Below are 26,572 nucleotides of genomic sequence, written 5' to 3'. Positions count from 1 at the left end.
CCAGCCTTGTGGCTGAAACACCACCGCGCGCTTACACGTCAGGAGAGAATCTAAAAAAAAACCAAAAAAAACCCAAAACCAAAAAATACCACAGGCGTTCGCGTTTAAAACGTCAGCGCCCATCCAGGCAGGAACCCGTGAGGGGCGGGATGAGCCCGTGAGGGGCGGGATGAGCCCGCGAGGGGCGGAGGAGCCCGTGAGGGGCGGAGGGAGCCCGTGAGGGGCGGGATGAGCCCGCGAGGGGCGGGATGAGCCCGCGAGGGGCGGAGGAGCCCGTGAGGGGCGGGATGAGCCCGCGAGGGGCGGAGGAGCCCGTGAGGGGCGGGATGAGCCCGTGAGGGGCGGGATGAGCCCGCGAGGGGCGGAGGGAGCCCGGGAGGGGCGGAGGAGCCCGCGAGGGGCGGAGGAGCCCGTGAGGGGCGGAGGGAGCCCGGGAGGGGCGGGATGAGCCCGCGAGGGGCGGGATGAGCCCGGGAGGGGCGGAGGGAGCCCGGGAGGGGCGGAGGAGCCCGCGAGGGGCGGGAGGAACCCGCGAGGGGCGGGATGAGCCCGTGAGGGGCGGGATGAGCCCGTGAGGGGCGGGATGAGCCCGCGAGGGGCGGGATGAGCCCGGGAGGGGCGGAGGAGCCCGGGAGGGGCGGGATGAGCCCGCGAGGGGCGGAGGGAGCCCGCGAGGGGCGGGAGGAGCCCGGGAGGGGCGGGAGGAGCCCGGGAGGGGCGGGAGGAGCCCGTGAGGGGCGGGATGAGCCCGTGAGGGGCGGGAGGAGCCCGCGAGGGGCGGGAGGAGCCCGGGAGGGGCGGGAGGAGCCCGGGAGGGGCGGGAGGAGCCCGTGAGGGGCGGGATGAGCCCGTGAGGGGCGGGAGGAACCCGCGAGGGGCGGAGGAGCCCGTGAGGGGCGGAGGAGCCCGGGAGGGGCGGGATGAGCCCGTGAGGGGCGGAGGAGCCCGGGAGGGGCGGGATGAGCCCGTGAGGGGCGGAGGAGCCCGGGAGGGGCGGAGGAGCCCGTGAGGGGCGGGATGAGCCCGGGAGGGGCGGGATGAGCCCGGGAGGGGCGGAGGAGCCCGCGAGGGGCGGGATGAGCCCGGCGGGCCCGCCCCGCGCGCGGCGCGGAGGTGACGCAGCCGTTGCCGCAGAGACGAACCGCCCCGGCCCCCCCGTCCCGGTGCGGCGCCGCTCGGCTCGGCTCGGCTCGGCTCGGCTCGGCTCGCTCCATCCCGCGCAGCGCCTCCGGGACGCGCCTCCTGTCACCTCCAGCGGCGCTGGCCCGGGCGGGCGGCGCGCGGCGGCACCGCCATGGTGCTGATCAAGGAATAGTGAGTGCGGGGGGCTCCCCCATCCCGGCCCCCCTGAGCCCCTCCGCTCGCCTCCGTCCGCGCCCGGAGCCTGGCGCGGTGACGGCCGCGGGTGGGCGGCCCGGCCTTGCCCCGCAGTGCGGCCGCGGAGCGGGAGGGAGGGAGCGGGGAGCGCCGTGAGGGCCGCGGCGGCGGTGGGGGCGGCATGAAGGTCACGGCGGGGCGGGCGCCGCGGCTGCCGGCGGGCCCCGGCGCCGCTCGGCCCCGCTGCAGCTCCGCCGGTGCCCCACGGCCTCCTGCGGGTGATGCCGGGTGCCGAGGGCCGAGCCGGAGCCGGCTCAGTCCCGGCGGTTTCTGTGGGAGCTCTGAGCGAGGCAGGGGCGTGCTGCCAAGTGTCAAACCTGGCTTTGGTCCCCTCCCGCCTTTGGCTGTGTAATCTCCGAGGAAGGACTCCCGAGAATGTCAGAAATGAGGTAGCTCCAAAATGGTTTTGTGTGTGGAAGCCTCACCTTGGAGTTCTTCACTGACCCTGAGGCTGTTGCGGTTGTCCTGATGGGGATGAAGGGGTGGAGAACTGGCTGGACATGAGGGTGTGTAGCCATTAGTCACGTTGCTTGTCACAGTCCTTGGTTCAGCAGCTCTGTGCTCGCTAATGTGGAATATACTTTTGGACCGGTGCACTTTGGCTGGGTGTCTTCAAAGCTGTGTGCACTCTGCACATAGTTCTTTCCTGAATTCTTAAGGTTAACTCAAGTGCATTCCTCTGTTAAGTGCATTCCATCATTTTAAACTTTTGGCTGAGGGAAGAGGCCTTCTGTTTATTTTTTCTTTCTCCCCTTCCAAAAGATACCTGTGATCCCACTGGTAAAGTGGGTTTTCAGGTCTTCTCTTAGACACATTTACCTACATGACTGTGTCCTCCTTACAGGAATTACTTGGCAAGATAATGGAACATGGTGTGGATTTAAATATTAAAATTATGTTGAGGGTTAGATTGATCCTTGTAGTTGCCTTTAAACTTGATTAACAATTTCCCCCTCACAGTCCTTAAACACCTGCTATTTTTATCCAAACAATAGAAGTGTAGAATTCAGGAGTAGCAGCAGAACTGCTCTTTGTAATACAGAAACACCATTACCTTCTGTAGTGTTAAACTGGATAGCAGGCAGAAACCTGGCCTAAGTGCTTTGTTTCAGGTGCGTGAAATGACAATTAATTCCTTCTACAACATCTGTTTTGTTGATATTTTCCTGTGGATTTACTACTTTCCCTCTTAGAGAGCACCTTGGCTGGGTTATCATGTATCTTTTTCATGCTTCTGCTCACAATTCCTTGCCCTGTACCACAGTAAAGCTCATTACCAGTGAGCCGTGATGTAAAGGTGAGAACATATGTACTTTGAATCAGATTTCTGACAGTATGAACAGTTCATTTTCGTGACTATCACTTCCAAAAGTAGTTTTACTCAACATTATTTACCTCACCATATCAGCATGCTGGTCTTTCACACTGCCTACTTCAGAAACAAGGCGTGAAGTGTAAATGTTAAGAGTAAAGGTTAAAAGACCAGTATTGCTACATTGGTTTCTTTTTACAGGTTTCCATTTGTATTTCCAAAAGGGTCACTAAACCTTTTTAGTGTAGCTATTATACTCTTTTCTTCACTTTATTTTGCCCTTAGTAAGATGTGTGGCTGTAAGGACAGTCAAGGTTGCCACTGGAATTTTCAAGTTAACATTTATTTTTGACTTTCTGAGTTTCCCAACCACCTCTGACAGTTGCACATTCTGAATTGTGTCACTGTATTGGCTCAGATTTAAATTTTCTTTATGTTCTACATGCCAAATTTACATCCTCTTTGAGATGGTTTTTGATGGATTCTCATCTTCCAGGAAGCAGTTGTTTAAGGCATGTTGAAACCTCTTGTTTTGGTGTGAGCTGGCTATTTTAAGTGCTTTGCTGTTACTTATGTTAGTTCTGTTTGCATGCAGGTAATTACTGCCATCCTACCATAGGTGCTAAAAAGTTAAATGATCTGTAACTTCATCTCATCTGAGCAGATTATTCTTCCATCTCTGTGACCCCTTGTCACACTCTCCCTAGTAAATCAGATGGGTTTTATTATGCCTGTAAGTATTTTAGGAGCTGATACAGAAATAGAGCAATATAACAAAAACCTGATGTCATATTTTATTATCAGCCAAGTCTGTATCATAATTTCTCTACAGCTTCTTGTCCTGATGGTTGTGCAGTGATGACTGTAACGATTTGATGTCCTGTCAGACTTTCACGCTTATCTTGCATTTCTATCCATCCATGCTGCAGATAAGCTGCATGAATTTTGTTCATTTGCTTGCATTTTTTTGGGTGTCAGGGTTTGTCAATGCTGTCTGGAGTCTTGCTTGCTGTCCTTATTTTGATTTAAACTGCCTTGGAAGACCTTGAGGAGAATCAGAGTGTGGAGACTCGCTTCCCTTTCCTGTGAAGTGACGATAATGCCACTGACCTTCCCTGCAGCTGTACTTCCCTTTGCTGTCATTTGAGGCAGATTTTAAACTAACAGGGATCTTAAATGTTCCTCACCATTTTCAGGCTGATCACATCATTTAATTTCTCATAAACTGAGCAAGTTCTGTCCTAAAGTTAGGAATCTTTGCTCCCATTGCTGCTCTTGCAAAGGTTTTCCTCAAGTTCCTCTTGAGGAGTTTTCCCTCCTCCTTTATCACTTAACTACCTGTAAGTGGTTTTCACCCCCACTTCCTTGGTTTGCTGGGCTGAACAAACTGTAAACCATTGATCTTCTTTGTGTTTCTGTTTCTCCACTGAGCTCTAAGATAACAATTCAGATTTAGTGTCTTCTAATCCTAAATGAAATTTCATTCGCTTACAGCAATGTTTTACACCAGGTTTTCTGAAGAAAAATGTTCTAACTCCATTCCAAAGAAATTGTTTCTTCCCCATTTCTTGGTCTTTCACTCTAATTATCATCCAGCCCCTCTTTTCATTCTTATTGCACTTTTATCCAATTACGCTCAGTGGCAAAGTCTACGTGTGAAAATCTCTTTCCTTTTTTTGATCCTCCCTTACACCATACTGGTGTTGGTTCTCTTCCCTCTTGCCTTTCAGCAGGTATTTTCAGGGAACAATATGTAACAGTGAGTAAAACAATTATAGTTCAATCTGTCCTACCAGCAAGTGGCACATGGATTTCCATGAATTGATCAAATCCCATTTAAAAATTGCTTTTACTTCCTATCTTTGGCAAGGAATGCCATGTCTTCAGTAGACATGACGTAAAGAAGCACAAGTGATTTGGTCTAAAATTTGTTGCCTAATGATTTTTCTGTTGTAAAACAGTCATTGTTCCTTCTCCATTCACTTTTTTTTGCATCATTTATGATCTCTAAATCTCTTCCATACCTGAGCCTTTTAGCTGTTTTTTTTCCCAAGCTGGAAGGCCAAGTCTTTGCTGCTTTCTTCTCACACAGAAGCATTTTCCCATCTCCAATCATCTTTTTTTAACTTCCTTTACTTGGTCTGTATCCTCTTTGAGATAAGGTGACCAAGACTATGGGCAATATTTAAGATGTTGATATGTGGGAGATTCTAGTGACATAATTGTCTTTTTTTTGTGTGTGTGTGTCTGTGTGCTGTTCCAGTTTCTAATATTTGATTTACTTTTGAACTGCCATTGAGCTGATGTTTCCTGCTGCTTTTCCATAAAGGCACAAGATATTGGCAATAACTAACTTGGGGCTCATTAACCCCATATGTTTGGTGAAAATGAGTGGCTATAGTGCATTATTCTTTTTTTTTTTAATTGACAATGAACTTCTTTTGCAGTTCTCAGTAGTTCTTTCTGCAGTACTTTGCAGTCAGCATAAAGTGTTGCTGTCACAAGTAATCTTGCATAATCTATAATCTTTTGCCCTTATTGGAGTTTGTTCTTTTGGTAAAATGTAAAAAAAGAATTCTATTTTCACCACTATTGCTTTTTCATAATCAGTTTATTAATACAGAGAGCTTTTTTTCTTGATTGTGTCCTAGTTCCATTGAGACTAATTCCCAAAGAATTGGGAATTCTTCTGCCCATAGTAGCCATATCCATTTCCTATCTGTCTCTTGCTTTGGTTCCTTGTTTGACATCATCCTTGCCGAAAGCAGAAGTCAACCACAGATCCAGTTTTGGAGAAGACCTTAACAAGCATGTATTTCTGTCAGCTTTAAATTGATTCTTTTCAAAAAAATCTGTGTGACTTCAAGCAGATTTTGCTGTGTTACTCAGTCAGTTGATTCTAAGAAACATTCAGGAAACCACAATTTAAAAAGTCTCATTTAAAGCAGTGGCAGCACCCTCCTTTGCAGTGAGCTCTGAGAAAGCTTTTCCTCTGCTGTTTCCTGCTGCTTTGGGACATGTGAGCAAATTGTGCAGTGCCTTGTGGCTATTGCAGATCTCTGCAGAATTGCTGAGGCCCACAGAAACCTTCCCAGCAGCTTGATGAGAAATAAGGTGTGATTGCTGAAAGGATGGAGTGAGAGGGATCACCACTGTGTTGATGCTGTGTGGGTTTGCAGACCAGTTGAATTACAGAATTTTAGGAGAGGGTTGCAATTATGCTCCATCATGTACTGGTTCTCTTTGAGGTTGTTCTATAAATAGTCTTTGGCCTAAGGAGTACTGGGTGGATGCTGAAATTCTGGGGGGAGAGGAGAGCTGTGCAGCCATTGCTGTGAGGAATGTGGGAATTTTGGGGCTGCAGGGATATTTGCTAATTTCTGTCTCTCTGTTCCCTTGCAGCCGCGTTATCCTGCCTGTGTCTGTGGAGGAGGTAAGTTCTTCGCTTCTTCCTTCCTTGCTTTAGGACTGTAAATAAACCTGTGATCAAAGCATGAACAAAAACTGGAAAATGCAAGCTGTCTTCAGGAGCCCCTGTGAGCTGTTACTCATTCTCCATCATTTTTGACCAAATAATTGTATTAAGTCTGAGGGTGCCAATCATCTCTCTTACAAATTACTTTCAGATATGCTCATTATAAATCTTGAGTTGTCAGGCTGTTTTCAAGTGCAGCTTCCTTTTCATTAGCACTATTGTTCTTTTCTATTTTTTTAACATGAAGGGGAAGCTTTAGTACAAATTTAAGTCACCTTTTAAACTGTGTTTTGCTAGAGCTCTTTTGTTTTAAACTCTTAGGCAAAGATTAAGAATTACTTGTGACATAGGAGGCTCATATAACAAAAGGACTTTTTCAGACCTGTGCTATTTAGCTCTTTCATATAGCAAACTTTCTTATTGTTTAGATAAAGCTGAATTGAGAGAAGAGATTAGTTTCTATTGGACAGGGTGCTTTTCATCACCAACCATGAAATAGCTGTGCAGACTCAGTGGCTGTTTCCCTCCTGTTTCCTCTGATTTTCAGCTTGCCTTTCCTTCCTCCCTCCTGCATGAACACCACTCTTGCAGATAATCTAACCATATGAATGTTTTGAATTTTTTAATCTTTATACTAACAAGGTACAAATAGAAATGACTGAGTCTATAGCACTTCCGTAGCAGATTCCTTTTTCTGGATGTGTTTTATTTTTTCCTTGTGATCCTTGGCTGTAAGCCTTGGGTTTGTGAACTCTGATCAAGGCCTTGTTCTTACTTTTAGGGAGAGCTGTGGTAACAGCACTCTTGTTCATTTTTCTTTCCTCTGAATATAGAAGCTACTGTGGCGTAAACAGTGGTGGGCTGGCTCATGGCAGCACTTTTTTAAGCACATCCCTTTTATAACTCTTACTCTTTTGACAGAACACAGTTTAGAACTTCATGTGGTGCATTCCTGCAGCCATCAGATTGGCTAGTAAAAAACAAAAGCAGTGTCTAAGCTGAGTTTCTTGTTCTTGTGGCTCAGTCTGCTGTGACAGGTATCAGATGCTGACAGAAAGCCCAGAACTCTGATCAGAGAGTGGGTTTAGATCTGTGTTCTATGTTAGTGCAAGAACAAGGTTGTTAATGCTAGAAATTCTGTTTGTTGCTTGCTCCCTATCTGTAGCTTTTATGCTTTCTGCATGAATCTGTTTCCAGCAATTTTAACAGAAGTCAGACTGAAGTATGAGAGTAGGGAAGTTTGGATCTTTTATTGTGCCTGAGCACCACTCACAAGAGCAAGAGCTTGACAAAGGAAGGAGTAACATGATCAGCTTTATCAAGTAAGCAAAGGATGCAAACTTTCAGGTTAGAGAAAGCTGTGGGTAAGTGGCAGGTTGCTTGAGCTCAATGGACAGAAAGGACTTTCCTGAATGACAGGAACCCTGCCTTGTAGTGATATGGCTCCTTGGTGTCAAGCAGTGTAAATAAAAAGTCAAAGCATCAGCACACAGATTGTTTCTTTGAGGGGGTTAGACTGGATGGAACCCAACACAGGGTTTTCCTAAGTTCTCTGATACTGGGATTAGCCTTCATCCAGTTAAAACGAGTCCCTGGCTGTGCTCTTGTTCCTCCCTGGCTGTTCAGAGCCTCGTGTGTAAACTGCCTATGTGGAAAACTGAGGGTTTGAGCTGTAGATACATCTATCAGTCTCTGGCAAACTCCTTGTGTGGCTGCCCTGGGATTATCTGTTTCAGGTGGTGCTCTACTTGGGGTCCAGTGCTTGCCTTGTGGAGAAACCCCCAACCTGTCCAAATCAAATTTCTCCCCAAACTTGCACATTTGTCACCGTGTCCCATGAGTGATGTCCCTTTCCAAGGTCTGGTGTTTTTCCTATGATAGGGCAGATTTCAGGAGCCAGTTCCCTGAGCAGATAGGGTTCTAAAGTTCACTTAGTTTTGTCTGTGTAGCTGGGTGTGCTTAAGAAAAAAGGTTATTTCCAGTGTTGACTCAGAGGATGACTGCTGCTGTGTTTATTGCCTCATCCCCCTTCCTGTGTGCAAAGATGCTGACACATCTGTGCATCACTTGGTCACTGCACTGCTGTCTGTTCTACAAACCAGCTGTTAAACCTTCATTGCTTTCAAGGATTTCCTTGTGTACAAAATTCTTAGACAGGGCTCTGGAGACTTATTATTGCTCCTGACTGTGTAGCTGTTCATGAAGCAACTCTGGCTAGCAGGAGGACTTCTGATTTCATTTTTATATGGCTGATTTTTGCTCAAAAGGCTTAAGAGTTCACACCTTCTTGGTGTGCAGATTGTTGGCAAAAGTCTGATGCCAATGTATACGATAGGGAATGAAATTAATTGTAACTTTGAGATGTCATGAAAGGGTTGAGGGAATCTTTTGTGAGGTTTTGTGGTATACCAGGGATTCAGTCTCCACCCTTAGCAAATGGATCTTAACCAGTAGTATGGAATTCAAGAGAAAACTAGTGATCAGGAAGGCATTGGAGAGCTGTGACTTAATCAACACAGAGCTCAGTGCTGCTTAGTTAGTCAGGCTGGGAACCAAACAGTGCAAGAGAAGTCCTGGTGATGACTAAAATTCGAGAGCTGGCATGTAGGAGTTAGACTGTAGCAGTCTGTCTTCTACATGGAAATCCTGCCAAAACATGGTCCTGCTCAAGTGCAGGCTGCAGCTGCACTGCTGTGTTGGTTTATCCCTTGTCCCACTGTGGGGAGCAAAGGGAATCTCCTTGTTGAGTGTTGGGTGCCAGGCTTTGCTCCCATTCCCTGACCAGCATCAGGTGCCAGCTTGGGGAGCATGGACTCGTGTGGGTGTCTGTGACAGCTGCCACTGAAATGCTGGTATGGATTAGAGCTGTGTGTACACATTCTGTGCTGCCTCTTTGTTCCTTTCACATGGCAAGGAGCTTGCCAAACACACAGGAATCTTATTAATTGCATTCAAAGCAGCTTTCAGGAAAACAACTGCTCTTGAAGATGGTTGTGTTGAGATCAGGCCTGCTGGAGGAAGTTTGGTGCAATGAAGATATTCTCTCAGCTGTTAAGAGATGTTTGGCACAGAGCAAGAGGGATGACTTCCTATAGAGGAGTTTTTTGGTGCTCTCAGGTCTGTCTGAAGTTCAGATTCCTGGAGCCAAAATCTTTCTCTCTGTTTACCTTTTCAGGGAGAATGATGTGGGATTTTCTCATTGGGACAGTTTTATTTGGGCCTTTTCCTCTCTTATCAATGCGATTAAAGGCTCAGAAATAACAGGGAAGTTTAAATGGTGGAGATGTTAAACCAAAGGGTTTATCTTCTTAGTGTCTGAACTTTGACCCAAGTATTTGAAAGGGAGAAAGAATGAATAAGAGGCTGTTACTAAGAGGAATTAGTTTGTGCTTCTAGAGCTCTGTCCTGGGACTTGTTGCAAAGCAGTCAAAGCCATTCAGTCCTCCCCTGTAATCCTGTACTTACCAAACTCAGAATAAACTCTGTTCTATGAGTATTTGTGTGGCTCTTATTTTCTAAAGCAACTTTGCTTCTAAGGTTTCACAACTGTCATGTTTTGCTCATCTGGAGGGAGGCGAGTGTTCTGCTTTGTGTGGATCATATGTAGGGAATCATAAGGAAAGCAGTGTGGTGTATGAAATGTCAGAGGTCAGAGACTTGTATTGCAGCCCAAAATCCAGACTGAAACCCAACCTGCTGAGACAGTGCAGGAACTGTCCAGCCAAGTGAGAGCTGCTCATGTAACCTGGGCCAGGACCTTCTGGAGAGATCCAGCAGAGCTGCTGCTCTTAGCTTGAAAATGATCTGATTTTTGTTCTGCCCCACATGAGCTGAGGCCAGGACACCTTGCCTTGTTACTCTGGCTTCCATCTATTCTTCCAGCAGGCCTTTGTTGGCACCAGATGGCACAAAGAGAGCTTTGGGTACTGTTGTTATTTTGGATGCTCTGACAACAAAATTTAACGACTGTAGAAATTTTCCTTCGTTGCAGAAGATGTCCCAGCCCAGTGAAGTATTTCTGGGTTCTCAGATCTGAGCAGTATTTCACTTTTCCAGGCTGGCTTTCAGAAGTGCTATTCCTGTTTCTGATGCAGAGCCCTATGCTGTGGAAAAGGAAGATGGCCTGAACAGTGTTGCATTGCTTTGTAGTTATGTTATGGAATTTTTGGAAAGTTTTTTTTTTTTGGTTTTTTTTTTGGTTTTTTTTGTTTTTTTTTTTTTATCATTGCACTTCTAGTGCCAAACACTTTGTGGTTTACCCTTTCAGATTGCATCCCTTTACTGTTGCCTTTGGCAACAGTTGCTGTTTTGCTCACTTATGAGTTCTGAAGACTTAACTCTGCTAAGTTAGAACTCTTCCTTTTAAGTCAGTGGTTTAACTTCTTCATCCTCAAACTGTGCTCATCTATTTTTGCTTCAGAGAGACCTGTGTGAATTTTCTTCATTTGATTATGCTTCTTTTGAGGTCTGCATCCCCTTTTTCAGCTACAAGAGGCCAGAGTATATTAATCTTTACATCTTCTGCAGAGGAGAATGTTCTCTTTTGTTTATTTTCTTGGTTTTTCCTCTGTTCTGTCCTGAGAAACATTTGTGAATGCCTCTTACAAAATAAATTGTGTAGTATTAAGTACTTTAAATGATTTCTGGGAAATAATGCTGCCAAGTGAATGCCTGTAAGAGACTGAGAAATGATTTTAGGGTAAGAATTTTACTATGTGTTGAAATTCTGTGCTCTCCCTGGTAGTGATTTAAGCTTGTGGCTAAGAGGAACTGTGATAGAGAGAAAAAAACAACACAACTCAAACCAAAGATCATAGGAAAAATACTAGTGGGAGCAGTGACAGGACAGATCAACTGGTCATTTGGCACACTGACTCGGTTATTTCATTAGATAATGAATTCAGAATTAAAATCCCCTCTTTACTTCAAGCTTCCTACTCAGTTGTTTGAACTACACATGGGGGATGCTCATCTTTGACCCTCAGGGCTCCTAAGCTGTGCACATTTAACAAGTTTTTTTCTTGGAGCACTTAAATCTGGTGCAAGTACCCTTTATCTTCTGTAGCCCTTATGAAGTTTTTCACTCTCTTCCCCTTTCCCCTGCATTTTGTAAAAAAGCTTGATTAATTTCTTTGGGACTCTTCTGGATGCAGCACTGTGTGCTCATTGATTCAGGACTGGCAGTGCCTTATTCTAAATTTTTTGGGGACAGCTGTGTGTCACTCAAAATGGGTAAAACCCAATGGATTTTCCTACAGTATCCCTGAGGTCATCTGTGTTTTCTTACTTCCTGATGCTCCTTTCATCTTTCCTACTTTCTCCTGGTTCTCTGTTGCTTTGGAGCTTGAGATTGAAGGGTTAAAGGTAAATGTCTTACTGGCAGTGATTTCCTCCTAACTACCACTCAAGCTTTCTATCTCAAATGAAATTAAAAGAGCTGCTTATCTGCCCATACAAGTGGATGTCCTTTTCTCTGCCCTCTCCCCAGGTAGTAAATTTGTCCTTGGCTTCTTCTGGCAAAGTTATTACTTCAGCTGAATTATAGCCATGGTAATAATGTGTCTTTAACTTCTCCAGTACCAAGTAGGGCAGCTGTATTCCGTGGCAGAAGCCAGTAAAAATGAAACTGGTGGAGGTGAAGGAGTGGAGGTCCTGGTGAATGAACCCTACGAGAGAGATGGAGAGCGTGGGCAGTACACACATAAGATCTACCACTTACAGAGGTATGGGAACCAATTCATTCCCAGAGTTGGGCAAGAGGAACCAGAGGGGTTGCAGCAACTGTAAATCACAGATTATGTAAAGGCTGAAAGATGGAGAAGGCAGGAACATAACAGCACCTGGGAGTGAACATCACTGGGACACCCACCCTCCCCTGTAAACGTGGCTGTTGTCCCAAGAAAATCTGGCTTTGAGCTTTTCAAAGCAAGTCTGATCCTGCCACCCAGTATTTTCATACTTGAATTTGGCTAAAGAACAAAACATCTAGATTTCCTCCTGTTTTCAGCCTATTTTTTTCCATTTGTTTTGTCTTTCATTACGTAAAGAAGATTTATATTAACATGTCTGATTTAGCATTTCTGGAAAACACCATAATGGGGTTGGGGAGAGTCCTACCAATTCCAGAACTGTGAGAATCTCTAGTGTTTGCATCCCAGGTGATGTCCTGCCTGTCTCAGTTCTCTTTACATATAGTCCTTATTAATGCCTTTCTTCCTATTTCCAAATTCTGCAGCAAAGTGCCAACATTTGTGAGAATGCTGGCCCCTGAAGGAGCTCTGAATATACATGAAAAAGCATGGAATGCCTATCCCTACTGCAGAACTGGTGAGTGCCTGAGGAAGGACTCTGGATTCTCCTTTTTTGTTTTCTGGGGGCAGAGGAGAAAAAAGGTAAGGGAGGGTATAAGGAAAGATGCAACCAGTAGAGAAGCTGTTTCAGCTCTTAAAACTTGCATTTCTGTTCTCTAAGCCCTTTATGTGGTCAAGAAAAGCAAAATACAGTGCTGAGGGAGTTAAAAGAACTGCCTTTGTCTGATGTGCTCCTATGAGTGACCTTCCTCTATGGGAGGAAAAAAACAGACCAAGAAATATCTGTTAGTCTTCCTAAAGGAATAGCTGTGTAACACTAATGAAATAAATACATGAGGGGTGATTTTATGTGCTCAAGTGCAGCATAGCCAGGTGGAAAAAGTGGAACATGGTTGGGAAGTGGAAGTGGAAAAAAGGGGAACAGGGCAGATCTCAGGCACTCTTGCTTAGTGCAGGTGAAGGGAACAAGTGTTAAGTGATGGGTATTTGCTCACTTGCAGGATCTGAGGTCAGGGAGGGTTGAACAGAGAATGCTGCAGTTGAAGTGAATCCATCTGTAAAAGCAGGGGTGAGGCTCTGGGAGCTGTGTAAAGTGCTGAAATAATGTCAAATCTATTTTCTACAGGAGTGGTTAGTATTTACTTACTCAAGTTACCAGCCACGGTGTTTAACCACTACAGCTTCTCTGGTTTTCACTGCTGTAAACTGAAAATTTGACTTTGCCTCCAAACTTATCTAGTGTTTTTGGCAGCATTTTGTGCTGTTTGTATCTCTGAAGGATACATTTTCTGCTAGTTGGTAGTGGTACAGTTGCTATGGGAATGAAACACTTAAAAATTCCAACTGTTCTTGAAACTCAATATATAAAACCCCCCTTTTTTGACAATTTACTTAAGTGAATTTTCAATGAAGTGTCTTAAAGAAGGAAAAAGCTCTGCAGTGGGAGAGGATAGTGTTATTTCAGTCTGTGAAATTACATGCAGCAGTCTAGTGGAATAGATATTTCAAATACAAAATTCAGATACTGCCATCAGCTTTAGAATAAATTTTTATTGTCTCACAGAAGACGTGGAAACAAAGTTGTTCACAACCTTTTTAAGCTTTATGCAGTTTTCTTGCTGCATGTTACTTAAATTAGTTAGTAAATGTCTAGTTTATTTCCATGTTAAGCCCACTGAGCTGATTTAAATGCCTGGCTGTATCCTCCACCTCCTCTTTTCCTTCTCCACCAATTTCTGAAACAAAGGTATGGAGTTACTTCTTTTGTTATTCTTAAGCTGCTTATCCTTCAGTTACACATGAATAAAATTCTACTGAAGAATGAGATACTAAAATCAAGTACAAGACTTTTCAACACAATCAAAGAAATGTCAGATTTTAATATGCTAGTAATGATAACAAAGCCAAAAAAACCTCTTCAGCTGCAATAAACAGCAACATAATATGAGATAAAAAGTGCTTTGTTGTGGGGGTTGGAGCAGAAGGCAGTTTTGATGCGGAGGCTGATAAATCTGTTTAGAGAATCTGCCAGCCTGACATGAAGCAAAAGGAGCTTGGAAAAGTTGCTGAAACCTTCCTTTGGCTGGGATTGGGCAGGAAGGGAGAACCCATGGATGTGAGAGAGAGAACCTATGGATGTGAGAGAGAGAACCTATGGATGTGAGAGGGAGAACCCATGGATGTGAGAGAGAGAACCTGTGGTTGTGGGAACCCATGGATCTGAGAGAGAGAACTCATGAATGTGACATCCCATAGATGTGAGAGAGAACCCATGGATGAGAAAACCCATGGATGAGAGAACCCATGGATGTGAGAACCCTTGGATATGAGAACCCACAGATGTGAGAGGGAACCCTTGGATGTAGAAACCCATGGATATGGCAGAGAGAACCCATGGATGTGAAGAGAGACCCCACGGATGTGAGAACCCATGGATGTGTTGTGGGGCTGCCTTGGGCGTTACCATTTTCCTTTGGATGCACTTGGGTGTTTTGGTCAGGTGTGGGGAGACTAGGATGCCCTGCTGTGAATCTTTGGGTAGCAGAAAATGCTGTGCTGGCTTAGAGCAGCCAGGATTTCAACCCTCTCACTAGAATCTGAAATTTAAGAGCCAGGGACCCAGCAGGAACTAAACCTGAGTGTAGGAGTTGCTGGTGCTTTTGTCTGTGCCCTCCTGTCCTAGGTGGTGTTGCTGTGCTGTCCCTGGAGCTTGCTTGTTCACAGAGCCTTCTAAACTGCAATAAAGCAGTGCTTTTACTTAGTTGTGCCTCGTGGTCTTCTTTTTTTTAATTATATGTCTGCATCCTTCTTACATTTCCCTAATCTCCTCTGAGAAGCTCAATTAATATACATATTATTGGCCATTATCAAAGTAGTACTGGAGATTGAGAGAATTTAAATGCTTAGCTTATAACTTTCTGCAGTTCTGCACACTTCCTTGTGCTGTAATATGTTGTTTTTATGTACTTTGAATGGAAGCCTTGCTTAGTTCCTTTGAGAGTATAAGCTGTAAGTGAGGTTGTTTTTATTGTATGGTTTCACAACTTCTGCAGTAAAAATGAAGTGAGGATTGTCTAATAGTTGTACCTATGGGCTGGTGCCAAGGGGAACAGTGTTCTTCTCTGCAGTCTGACTTAAATATTAATGTTGCTTAAATGTTTTTAGAAATGCAATTTGATGTGTGTTCCACACTGAGTGTAACCATGGCCTGTGGCCAAATGTCAAGAAACTGAGAAGTTATAACTGCAGTTGAAACATGTAGGAGTTGCTGCTGTAATGCCTCAATAAACAGGTCCTAATTTGTAGCAAGCTGAGCACTGAAGTTTCAGTGGGCATTTCTGAAGAGATTAATTTGTTTCTTTACAAATGAGGAGTCTTCCCCACAGGGAAGAAGTTAAGGAGGTGAAGGAACCTGTTTTGAGACAGCTGCACAGTCACAGCACACAGTCATGGTGAAGTGGGAAGGCCTTGGTTTATAATTATTGCTGGTTTATTTTGTTGGACTAGCAGGAAAAACCCCCATTTCCTTCTTGCAGAAATAATGAAATGTTCTTTGAGATGAAGTTCAGCCTTTGAAAAATTAGCCTCAGCTTGCTTTCTTGTTCTCTTCTCCAGCTCAATATGCCAATCTAAATAATTTGCTTTCTGTAAAATTGCTGTAAAAAGCAATTTTCACATGCTAGGGGTTTAGAAATGTCCAAGCCCAGCAGTGGGTAATTAAGGCAGCTGGATGTGCATGATAGGTGATTTGGGATGGTAACTGCAGTATGCTGGGTTGGAAACTCAAAAATTATTACAATAACTTTAAAACCAAATTGCTTCTTAGTCAAACCCTGAAGTCAGACTTCAGAACAGACCAGCAAACTTCACCTCCAGCTTCAGACTTCCTTCTGCTTGAGTAGAATTGCTCAGGTAGAGCAGATGCTGAATGTTACAGGATCTTTAATTGCTTTTCTGCGTTGAATAATTGAGCCTTGGTGTCCAGGGAGTTCAGTTACCACGAGCAGCAGAGATGCAGAGGGTCTGGTTACTCCAGGCAGGGCTGCACTGGCCTGGAATCCAGCATGGGTTTCCTTTGGAACTATGGAGAGGCTCCTTATCTGCAAGCTGAGAAAGGATTGGTAAAATGCTGTCAGCTGAACATACTTATTCCATCTTCTCATCCAGCTGGCAGCAGGCCAGGGAACACAAGTGGCAGTGCATAATTAATTGCTGCTCCTCTGGGTTTCTCTGAGAATTTCCAGAGGAGAAGGGGTGAAGTTAGCTGGGTTTTATCAACTTCCATGTCTTTTCCCTCAGAGGTACCTGGGAAGCTGGAGCTGTCCGATTTGGCTGAGAGTGGGAGGAGGGCAGTGGTTGCTGTGCAGTCTTTTCTCACTAAAGTACTGTGTCTCTTTCTTTCCATGTGTTGATTCCTTGGACCAGTTATTACAGTAAGTATTGCTTTTACTGATAATCTCTGGAATAATGTCTGAAATGAAGTGTTCTGGGTAGAAGAAGCTCTTTAACCTGAGCTAAAGACTCTTTAGCTTTTATCATTGTAAGATCACATAGATTAACTGCCTGTACCAAGTGTGGTGTATCCATGTGACAAAGCCCAGCTTTACAAATGGGAACAAGCCCTTGCTTGGGTAAACTGAGTAAAAGCCAGTTAGCTCCTGCCATGCTGTCCCCTTGATTAATCTCTTCTGAATTTGATATTTCCTTTCTGCATGCTGAGTGTTTCACTCGCTTGTGCTTTTGTTTCTGCTCCCCTGAGGGAGGATAGGGTTACCTTTGGGAGTCCTTTGCTACCCACAGTAATAGTGAGAAATGGAAAGTTTTTTGCTTACTTGGCAGAACTGTGCTTCTTGTCCCTTCCCTTTCAGTGTCAAAAGCTCTCAGCACATCAGTTTAATATTGTTATTAATTTGAAGACTTGCATCAAAATATGTACTCAGTGCTAGCTCAATGATCTCTGTGGAAAGACAGTTTCTGCCTAGCTAACTTATGTTACCCCTTCTAAACTCTAAATAGAGTGGCAGATATTGTCCTTTAAAGAAAAAGCTGTTTATAAACTCCAAATGTTTTACTATAACAATAGAATTTATGTGGTTTTTTTGTGAACAGCTTGTGGTTTATTTTATCCTAAGTAATTAATGATCAATCAATTTTGCTGAAAGCGATGATCTGGTTGCAAGTAATTCTGAAATTCTCTAAATTGGACCTCAGTCAAATGGAAAGTTCATTCTTTGAATTAGTTCTTTGAGCTGACTCTTCTAATGCTTATCTCTGTAATAAGAAGACAAATTATATATTTGTCTTAAATAATTATATATCCTAGAATAACAAGAAGCTTTATTTTGATGACAGAATGAGTATATGAAGGATGACTTCCTGATCAAAATTGAAACCTGGCATAAATCAGATCTCGGAACACAAGAGAATGTGAGTACTTGTGTGTTTTATTCATCTCTTTAATGCCAGAATGCTGCTTTCTGTGCTGGGTTAGAGAAGTGCTGTGTGGAGCTGTCTATTCACCACGTTTCTGCATTTCAAACGTTTGTCTCACTACCAAGGCAGACTCCCTTCTGTTGGCTTCTCACATAAACTGAATCAAATTGACCCCTAAACACTTGTTCTGTGTGAGCACCTTTGCTTCTTTAGAAACTCTCCCAACTGTGTGCTTACCTCTCTGCAGGTGGGAAGGGGAGCACTGGGTGTCTGCATTTCCATCTGGCTTTATATTTTCTTAGGCTGGGAGTGTTGTGTCACTGAAGCAGCTCCTTGAGTGTTGTTGTTTCCCTGCAGGTGCATAAACTGGAGCCAGAGGTATGGAAGAGTGTAGAAGCCATTTATATAGACATTGCTGATCGGAGCCAAGTACTCCCCAAGGTATGGTAGGTGGGTAACAGCTCCCTGGGGAGAGGCCTTGTGCTAAAAGAGGGGATCATGGACAAACTGTGCTTCCAGGGATGGTCACAGGCAGCAGCACAAAGTGAGAGGTTGGCCAGAGGAGGAAAGGCCTTCCTTAAAGCTGCTCATGCAAGCCAGAGGGAAGGCTCTTTTAAAAACTGTCAGCACTGTCTGTAAAATGTGTTGCCTGTGCATGTAACAGTGTATTTCTTCAGCAATGCAGCTGACTGAAGTGCTTGAGTAGCAGGAAATGGCACTCCCCTTTCCATACAGGATGTCTCCTAAACATCCCCCTTTTTGATACTTCACAAGTGTGTCTGAAAATGGTGTAGCCAATACTTGGTTCTAAGAATCACTCCAGTTACTGTGAGAAAGAAAGTGGTGTTTCTTTACTGGGAAGAAAAATCAACTGTATAAAAATGGAATGTTGGTTGAGTTTCCTGACTTTCAGACAGTATTTTATACCATTTTAATGGTAGTACTGTGAGTCTGACTCTACTTTTCTTCTAGTGAGCAGCATGTGAGCATCACACTGATACAGTGCTGTGAAAAATCCTAGATAGCACAGCTGCTTTCTGTAACAGCAGTGTTTAACTCCCAAAGAGCAAGTGGCCACAGGAAACATATCCTACAGAACTTCTGATAGCCTTACAAAGGTCACATCAGTTTGTTACACTTTTATATAGCTCTAGGACACAACACAGTGGGTAGATACATTTCCTTGGAGAGTGTCTGACCTAAGGTCAGGTCTGAAAACAGTAGTTCTTGATAAAGCAGAGGTTAGTCTTGGCCCAGGAAAATAAATCCTTTGTGTGAAAGAACAGCTGGAAAACAGTAGGATAATTTGTGTTTAATTTTGTGTCTGTCCGATAGGATTACAAGGCAGAAGAAGATCCAGCAAGGTTTAAATCTGTCAAGACTGGACGTGGACCTCTGGGTCCCAACTGGAAGGTTTGTATTGATGAGTTCAGGAACTGTATTAGGACAGATACTGGGGCTTGGAGCCAAAGATACATCTGGAGAACACTGGAATCCCTTCTGCAGAAGGAAATGCAGAACTCAGTCCTGAATCTGTTCTGATTTTAAAAGAAATTGAAAGAGCTTGGCACAAAGAGAATGAGTTCCAGGAAATCTCTAGAGCTGTCTGGTACTCAGCCCAAGGGTTCACCCAAGAGAATTCAAGTATGAGATAGCTGAATAATGACCAGCAATGTTTAACCTTTCACTGAAATCCTTGGAATCTGAAGACATTACAAGTGCAGATACAATACCAGTATTTAAAAGGGACCTTGGGTGGAATTTGGGGAGCTATTGGTGTGCAAGTCTGATTTCTAGCAGGAAAACTTGGCAAAAGCTGAGGTTGATATGATTCATTTGGGAAGAGTGGTTATGGGTCATGTAGTGGGAAATAGGAAACCTTATGGAGTTTTCTTTAAGACTTTATAATCATGACTCAGATGATATAATCTAATTCCAAAATGTTTTAGGTAGGGACTTTATCAAGAGACTTTTAAGGAAGCAAAGTAGCCGTGGTATAACAGTGAAGATGCTGAAAGACATAATTTTAATGGAAGAAAAAGTGGACAACAGAGGAAAGGAATAGTCTGTTCTCAGAATGGAGGGAAAGCCACCTGTGAAGGAAACCAGGGTCTAGTTTCATCATGCTTTGAAAAAGGGTGAGCAAAGGTGTGACAAAACTTGTCAATAAAATATAAGGAGGGTGTAACGATGCAAGAGGATTGTGGGGAATTGTGGGAAGACTTCATAGTCAGGACTGAAGGAGCTGCTTTTCTGGAGACACTTGGCTAGGGGCTTAATGTGAATATCTTTGTGTTTTTGCAGAAGGACCTGGGGAAGCAGTCAGATTGTCCATACATGTGTGCTTACAAGCTGGTAACAGTCAAGTTCAAGTGGTGGGGTCTGCAAAATAAAGTTGAGAACTTTATACAGAAGGTAAGGTCTGTGATGGGGAAAGATGTGGAAATGGGATACATTTCATCACCCACCTGCTGTACAGGCAATGGCTCTGCCTGAAATTCTGCTCTCGGTTAAAACTGGGTTCAATTTGGTGCTAATCCAAGGGCAGGGCTGGCTGATTGTTCTGTGAAGTGGCTGTTGAACATTTTCACTCTAATGTGTGAAGGTAAATTGTCTGGTTTGTGTTGTTTAATAAATCAGAATTGCAGTGTCTTCGTTGTTAGTTTGTGATGCATTTATACTGGAATTACATTGTGTAAGGGCAAAACATGTTTGTGGGGAGATGGCTCCAGCTATTTGTTCCTGATCAGCTGAGGATCTTTCTGACAAGTCCTGGAGCTCATTTTCCTCACATTTTCCTCTCCTAGTCTGCTGCTGTAAAAACCTGTGTTAAAAAATAAGCAGATGGTGGGAAACTTGATTAACTTAAAACATAAATGGTATTTTGAAAAGAGCTTTTTTGTGGCAGAGTCTAATCCATGAGCTGGAGCAGGATGCTACACCTGGGAATGGTGGTGTGGTTTTCCAGGCAGGGCTGTGTTCATATAACTCCTGTGCCTCCAGATCACAGAGACTTCTCAGTGGTTAATATTGATAAACCACAGAGCTCCTTCTGCAAAAGCAATTCTTTGGTGATACAATCTAAAGGTAGCTCCAAGGCGGAATGACCATGGTGCTGCAGGATTTCAAATGCCTCTAAAAAAACCTCTGAATAAAGCAGTGTCTTCAATCTCTTTCTATTTATGAGTATCTACAGGTTTGCATCAAAGTATTCAAGCTGCTTTTGATGAGATATGAAACCATAATTGGTCAAACTGAAGTGTCCTTCCTTAATGAAGTCTTTCCAAGAGGCATTGTATATCCCTATCTAATATAATGATTTTGCCTAGCTTATCTCCTATAAAATGGAAATAAATTGCTCCAAACCTGGAGTAGTTTGTGCACATTAGTCACCTCTGCTGGAAGGTTTTCAGCTGTGAAAAACAAGTTTAGGCATTTTTCAGGTCACTTCAAAAGGGAAAAAAAAACCAAGACAGGTGCATGTCAGCCCTTTACATTTCCCAACTTCTAGTTTTTAGCAAGTTAAGGGTTTAAAAAATACTTGTTTCTCCTTTTTTCTGCACTTCCAGACCAACTTCCATGCTTTAAGTAAGCCCAACTTGGAGCACTTTATTCAGTCAGAACAACACTGTCAAATCAAAGGAAATTCACTAATTCTTTCAGTGCAGTGTGCAGACTGCTGTCTAGGTTTGGGGAGAAAAAAAAAAGGCATTTCTCTGGGGATTCAAGGCTCTAGATTAGATATTCTGATAAAAGAATAAAAATTAGCTATCTCCAGTTTCCAATTGTGGCAGCTAGATGGAAAGGTGGGCGAGGGAGCTGATTCTACACATCTCTGAAAATTGTTACAATGCTGTGAGCTCCATGGTAATTGCCCTGTGACTAAGCTGGTTTGTGTTTTATTCCTCCTTTTGCAGCAAGAAAAGAGGCTCTTCACAAACTTCCACCGGCAGCTCTTTTGCTGGCTGGATAAGTGGGTTGATCTGACTATGGAGGACATCCGTAGGATGGAGGAGGAGACCAAGAGACAGCTGGATGAGGTCAGTGGCAAAGCAGGGCAGGTGTGGGTTGTGTGAAAAACTGCTTCTCTCCAGCACAGCAGAGAGGAAAGGCTGCTGCATTGTCAGGGCATGGTGTGAATTGTGCTCCTGCTATTTAGGTCATGCTGTGTGTGCTTTGAATGATTGGCCATGAGTCCATCGTGCTGGCATCTCCTCCTAATCATTATAGAATTCTCCTTCTGTTTGTTGTTGAGCCAGTAAATGTATTGACCCACAGGTAATGAGGGGCTGAGTGGCAATGATTCATTTACTGCCTCAATATCTTCTGTTTGGTTTTACTCAAAGCTGAATGGTCGATTTTATCCTCATTAGTTGCCAGAAACCTGTTGAGTAAAAGGTTTTTTTAGCTCTAATTACCATAAGCAGGTAGTGGGGGTATGTAACAGCATTTTTACTCTGAGAAACACAGATTTGGTAATAATGAGAACCTTGTTCTGTGGTTTGTGTCCTGCCCTGCACCCTTCTCTCCCTTCATGCCCCAGGATATTTCATTATAGCTTCATGTACACTCTTGCCCTTTGGATAATAGTTCCAAATCTGTTGCCAGCCCACACTTTAACCAGAAATGATGCCTGTATGTGCATTTTACAATCACTGATTTGAGGTGCTGAGATATAATCGATGTCTTACACACAGGAGGTGTTCCATACTGATAAATTTTGAGATAACACACACGAGAATCGGTACTTGAACAATTCTTTCCTCTTTCAGATGAGAGAAAAAGATCCAGTGAAAGGAATGTCGGCTGCAGATGACTAATATGACTCCTTCCTTGTGCACTGTAGGTATCAAGAGATTTGACAAAAAATCTGCATTGCTCTATTTGGTTTAAAACCCTCAACATTTGTGTGAGAAATGATCCTGTTCATAGCTTCTGACAGGGAAATCTGTGCTATTGATTGTTTTTATAGTAAACTCATTTCACTGACAGCTTGATGAGCGAGGTTTACTGCCTCATTTCAGACTATTCTAAAGAAAAGTCTGAGTGAAAAGCGTAAGAGAAATGTGTTAGAATATTCTGTAGTTTACTGCTATTATTTCTGTAATGCATATGCTACTTCCCATGACTTGCAGAGAAGCTTTTGTCAGTCTCAAAAAAGTAAGTTAGACATGCAAATACTTAGAATACAGTTGAAAATTGAGAATTCCAAGCATTTTGTGAGGAATTTGTTTTTTCCATTGCTTGTTATTAGTATTTACTGATGGGCCAAGGCTTGGAGTAACACCCGGGCATTGCAGGAGAAGCAGCAATGACCATTTTAAAGCTTTTGACTTGTTTTCTTTCTATTCTGTTAAATATGTCATCAGTCTGAGGGCTGGTTTTGCCAAATTTTTCTTAGACACTGCAAAAATGTTGTATAGTGTTAGAGAGGTAAGAAAGCAAGGAGAAAGAAGGGATTGTCCATTTATATTAGCAAGAACAGGTTATTAGGGCAGTAAAATGCCATCCTTGGAAGGAATGGGGTGGGGCAGAACCACATCTTCCTGGAGTACTCACTGTTTACTTCTGTTTGCCCTCTGTTATCTCCTGGTTATTTGGTGGTATGTGGGGAACACGAGGAGAAGAGGGAGTGTCTTTTGATAGAAATATTTTAATTTTTGAATGCAGCTTCAACCACTTGATTTTCTTCTCTCCCATTTCCTGCGGATCAGTGCTGCAGTGTAACCCTGCATTGTCTGCCTGGCGACGGCGTGACTCACATTTGCTCTCTCAAGGTTGTCTGACACCTCCCTTGGCACACTGCTCTTCCAAAGCCATCCTGAAACGTTTCCCTGTTGTCTCTTTGTTTCAGTTTGCAAGACAGTCATCAGGAAGGCCCAGGGAATCCACACCCTCGACTGACGGACCATCTCTGGATCAAGCCTTTCTCTGTCCAACTGGCAGGCGATTTTAAACCTCCCATAGCTAATTCTAGATGCCCCTTAATATTGTGAGCAAATAGACAGTCTGGTACTAAGCACTCCAGTGTTAGCACGTGTATCCCAAGGAGTTCCCTCCTCGGGGCGTGTGACTTAGAGATCGCTGTATTTACAACTCCTCCCTCCTCTTTTTTTCATTGTGTTCAGACCAATTTCCATGTGGCCCTGTTTGATTTCCAAGTGACATTTTTAGCTCAAATAGTCTTGTGATGTGGTGACTTAGAATTTTTTTGTTTTGGTTTGTTTTTTGGTTTTTTTTTTCCAAGTGGGATAAGCTGCCACCTTTGTTTCTGCCCAGTTCTTCAATGTTCTTTGAATGTCTGTTTGGAGAGGAAAATAGTCCATATTTAAAAGTGCAAAACTCTTCCACAAAATGTTCTGCTCTCACCCTTGCTCCCAGAGGGAGATATTTAACGGCAGGTAACCTGAGTACAAAATGAGGAGCAGCCAGTGGGTTCTTGGTTTGTGGTGAGTTGGGATTTGTGGCTTCTGCAGGGCATTACTTTGTTCTGTCTTAACAAACATGAATTAAAGACTGTCCAGAAGCTACAGTCAGGCCCTGTACTGGGGCATTCAGCACTTACCTGTTGATTTTCCATTTTAAGGGTCTCTCTGGCCCATGTAGCTCTGTTGTCCTCCAGCTGTGTGTGTCAGTCTTACAGAATCTTTCTTGACACATGTTGCAACTTCCTGGTTCTTTATTAAGACTTCCCATAACTTATAAAGCTAGAATGGTTTTGACTAATAATAACGATGTGATTCTCCCTGGACAAATTGGAATGTTGCAAAGGCTGGTGTGCAAGAGAGGTGTTGGCATCTGGTTATATCCAGGTGCCTGGGGTGGTGGTTCTGCTCAGCAATAATATTCTTCCCATTGCAAGACTGACTAAAGTATCTCCTTTTGTGCTGTAAGAAAAAATACTTATAAAGACCTGCAGTTTTCTAGGATATCTGTTGGTTATTATAAATCATAGAGGATACTGTTAATGTAAAGAGCTCTCGTTATGTAATGAACTGAAGTATTTACTGTAACTATCCTTATGTTGGTATCAGCTTTAGACAATCAACTCAGCAGAACAGAATCAAGGAAATGCTGCTTTCTTCAATACATATGAGGAAAAAAAAATCCTACTTCTTTGCTTATCCCCAAGGCCCAATGCTTGATTTTTTTTCCCTCCCCTAGTAGTAGTTGTTGTGGACAAATTCGATTGGGGAGGCTAATTATAGATAAATTAATTAACAAGAATTTATTAAGCAAGCGGTATTAACCAAAAGAACAGCGCTGGGCGGCTGGGGAGCTTCTGCTCTGCCATGGCGCACCTTCCCCCTTTGACCTTTTTGTTTTTATAGTCCCTTTTTTCTCCCAGTTGACATATTTTCTCTCAATGCACCGGTGCAATTGGTCGCTGGGGGGTCTTTTTTTCTGCCCTTGGTGGTCATAGGAATGAAGGCTTCTCATCTTCCTTGCAGATTGTCCTTGGCCTAAAAGTTAACTTGTACATAATTAGTTACACAGTCTTCTATGCTAGTTGCATTCCCTACTCAGTTCAAACTTTTCTCTCCTTTAACACTCGTTTTGATGAACAAAGACCTTTTTATTTATTACGGTAATAACTTTATTTTCCACTTCTGTGTTTGGCAGCACTAATGTGAAACTCTGAATGCCAAACACTCGTGGGTGTATCACCACTTTTGAGGAGTCTTTTTAGCATTCTGCAATACACTGACTCCTCCAGCCCTTCCCACTCGTGCAAGCAGGAGATCCTGAAATGATCCCATGCCCTGCTGAACAAAGCTGTGCTGGGATCAGAGCTGTTTTCAGTGTGAGAGAAGACGGGAATGCTCTGGAGGGAGAGGATGGCATTGGTTTCTGGGGAGGGGGCAGTTTATCCCTTTATTTTTAGTTTGTTATTTTGCCTTACTCATGTCTAAGTGCAATAAGCTCTGAATTGTACCAGTAACTCTGGCAGGCTCTTCTCAGTGACCTCAGACGGTTCTGCGGGGTTGGGGTGGGGTTTGAGGGGTTTTAGCAATCTCACCAGGCAGAAGTAAAACAAGTTTATTGTAAAATAGGTAAAGAAACTAAATTTTAATCTTTGAGGCTATTTGGGACCAGGATGTTTCATGACATGTTGTATAGCTGTTCCAGAAGTATTCTAGGAGTGTAGGCCCCAGTTAGAGTCCTTTCAGTTTGAAGTATTTTTAACAGAGAATTTATGCACTGACTCCTGTTCATGTTTGTTGGCTATGTTTTGAGGGATTCTTACACTTGAGGGCAACCTGAGAATACACATAGCACACTTGTTCTTTCAGTTTGTGTTATCCAAGAGGCTTTCCATCTGATGACACTAATCGCCGTGGAAGCAGATTGTAACATTCCACCATTGCAATCCTTTTTTTGATCCTCTGATTTCAGAGTAAGAGCTTTTACACAAAGCTTTCCTGATTAGTGGAAAAACTTGGAGGGAGGCGGGGGGAGGGGGGGAACTGCAGGACCTTCATCCTGAATACTCCCCCTCTGCTCCCTGCCCTTTGTTTTCCGTCCTTCCAATTTGATCCTAAGTGAAAACATCCCTCAGCCTTTGGATAGACAAATCCTGTAAAGACCCTTCAGTCTCGACGCTTGGTTCCTGCTAGTGAGCATAGCAAAGATCACGCAGCGTTCCCGTGCCGTATCTTCCATCAGCTTTGGCGAGAACCCCCGGATCTGCCGGCTCCCGGCGGGATCCCATCCTGAGCGGCTGGATGCGCTGGGATCGCCACTGCCATCCAGGCCCGCTGGGTTTGGGGCTCCAGGGGCAGCCCCCTCGGCCCAGCCTGGCTCAGGCTGGTTTGCTGACAGGGCCGCTCGCCCCTCATATCCCGCAGCCCTCTGGGTTCATCCCGCCACGTCCCGAGGGGTTCTCCGCGCTCTTTTCCTTTGGCGACACACACTTCGTAGAATGGGTTAGATTATCTCGTCGTTTCTTTAAATGTGAGTTTGTGCCTTTTTTGTCTCCTAAATCTTCCAATACAGGCATATTGGAAACGAAATCTAATAAAATACTAGACAGAGCCTGTCGCTTCCGCCTCCTTTTTTTGGGGTTTTTTTTTGGGGGGAGGCCTCGGTGCCATCATCCTAAAGGCTGCCGTGGGTCCTCCCGGCCGCCAGGGGGGGCGCGGCCGTGCCCGCCCCCTCACGCGC

At 44.0% G+C, this 26,572-nt stretch overlaps 1 protein-coding gene across 1 annotated transcript; it reads left to right on the top strand.

Annotated features, from left to right (window-relative positions):
- The first annotated feature begins 1,147 nt into the window (after positions 1–1,147).
- On the top strand, positions 1,148–26,443 carry PITPNA (phosphatidylinositol transfer protein alpha). The gene is made up of 12 exons (XM_021551023.3): positions 1,148–1,314; positions 6,092–6,122; positions 11,742–11,887; positions 12,400–12,491; positions 16,400–16,407; positions 17,327–17,401; positions 17,765–17,848; positions 18,743–18,820; positions 19,712–19,822; positions 21,325–21,447; positions 22,180–22,249; positions 23,262–26,443. The coding sequence occupies exons 1-11, from the start codon at positions 1,295–1,297 to the stop codon at positions 22,225–22,227; spliced, it is 816 nt and encodes a 271-aa protein (XP_021406698.1). The 5' UTR covers positions 1,148–1,294; the 3' UTR covers positions 22,228–22,249; positions 23,262–26,443.
- The last annotated feature ends 129 nt before the right edge of the window (positions 26,444–26,572 follow it).

The sequence above is a fragment of the Lonchura striata genome, chromosome 20, assembly GCF_046129695.1.
Source record: "Lonchura striata isolate bLonStr1 chromosome 20, bLonStr1.mat, whole genome shotgun sequence".
Taxonomy (NCBI): Eukaryota; Metazoa; Chordata; class Aves; order Passeriformes; family Estrildidae; genus Lonchura; species Lonchura striata.
Note: the sequence above shows the minus strand (reverse complement) of the source record. Positions and strands in the feature narration are given on the sequence as shown.

Excerpts from the sequence above, each read along its gene's own strand:
- PITPNA (XM_021551023.3), top strand. The coding sequence starts at position 1,295 with ATGGTGCTGATCAAGGAATA. Across the intron at positions 18,821-19,711 it reads CTCTGGGTCCCAACTGGAAG|AAGGACCTGGGGAAGCAGTC; the intron begins GTTTGTATTGAT and ends GTGTTTTTGCAG. Across the intron at positions 19,823-21,324 it reads TTGAGAACTTTATACAGAAG|CAAGAAAAGAGGCTCTTCAC; the intron begins GTAAGGTCTGTG and ends CTCCTTTTGCAG.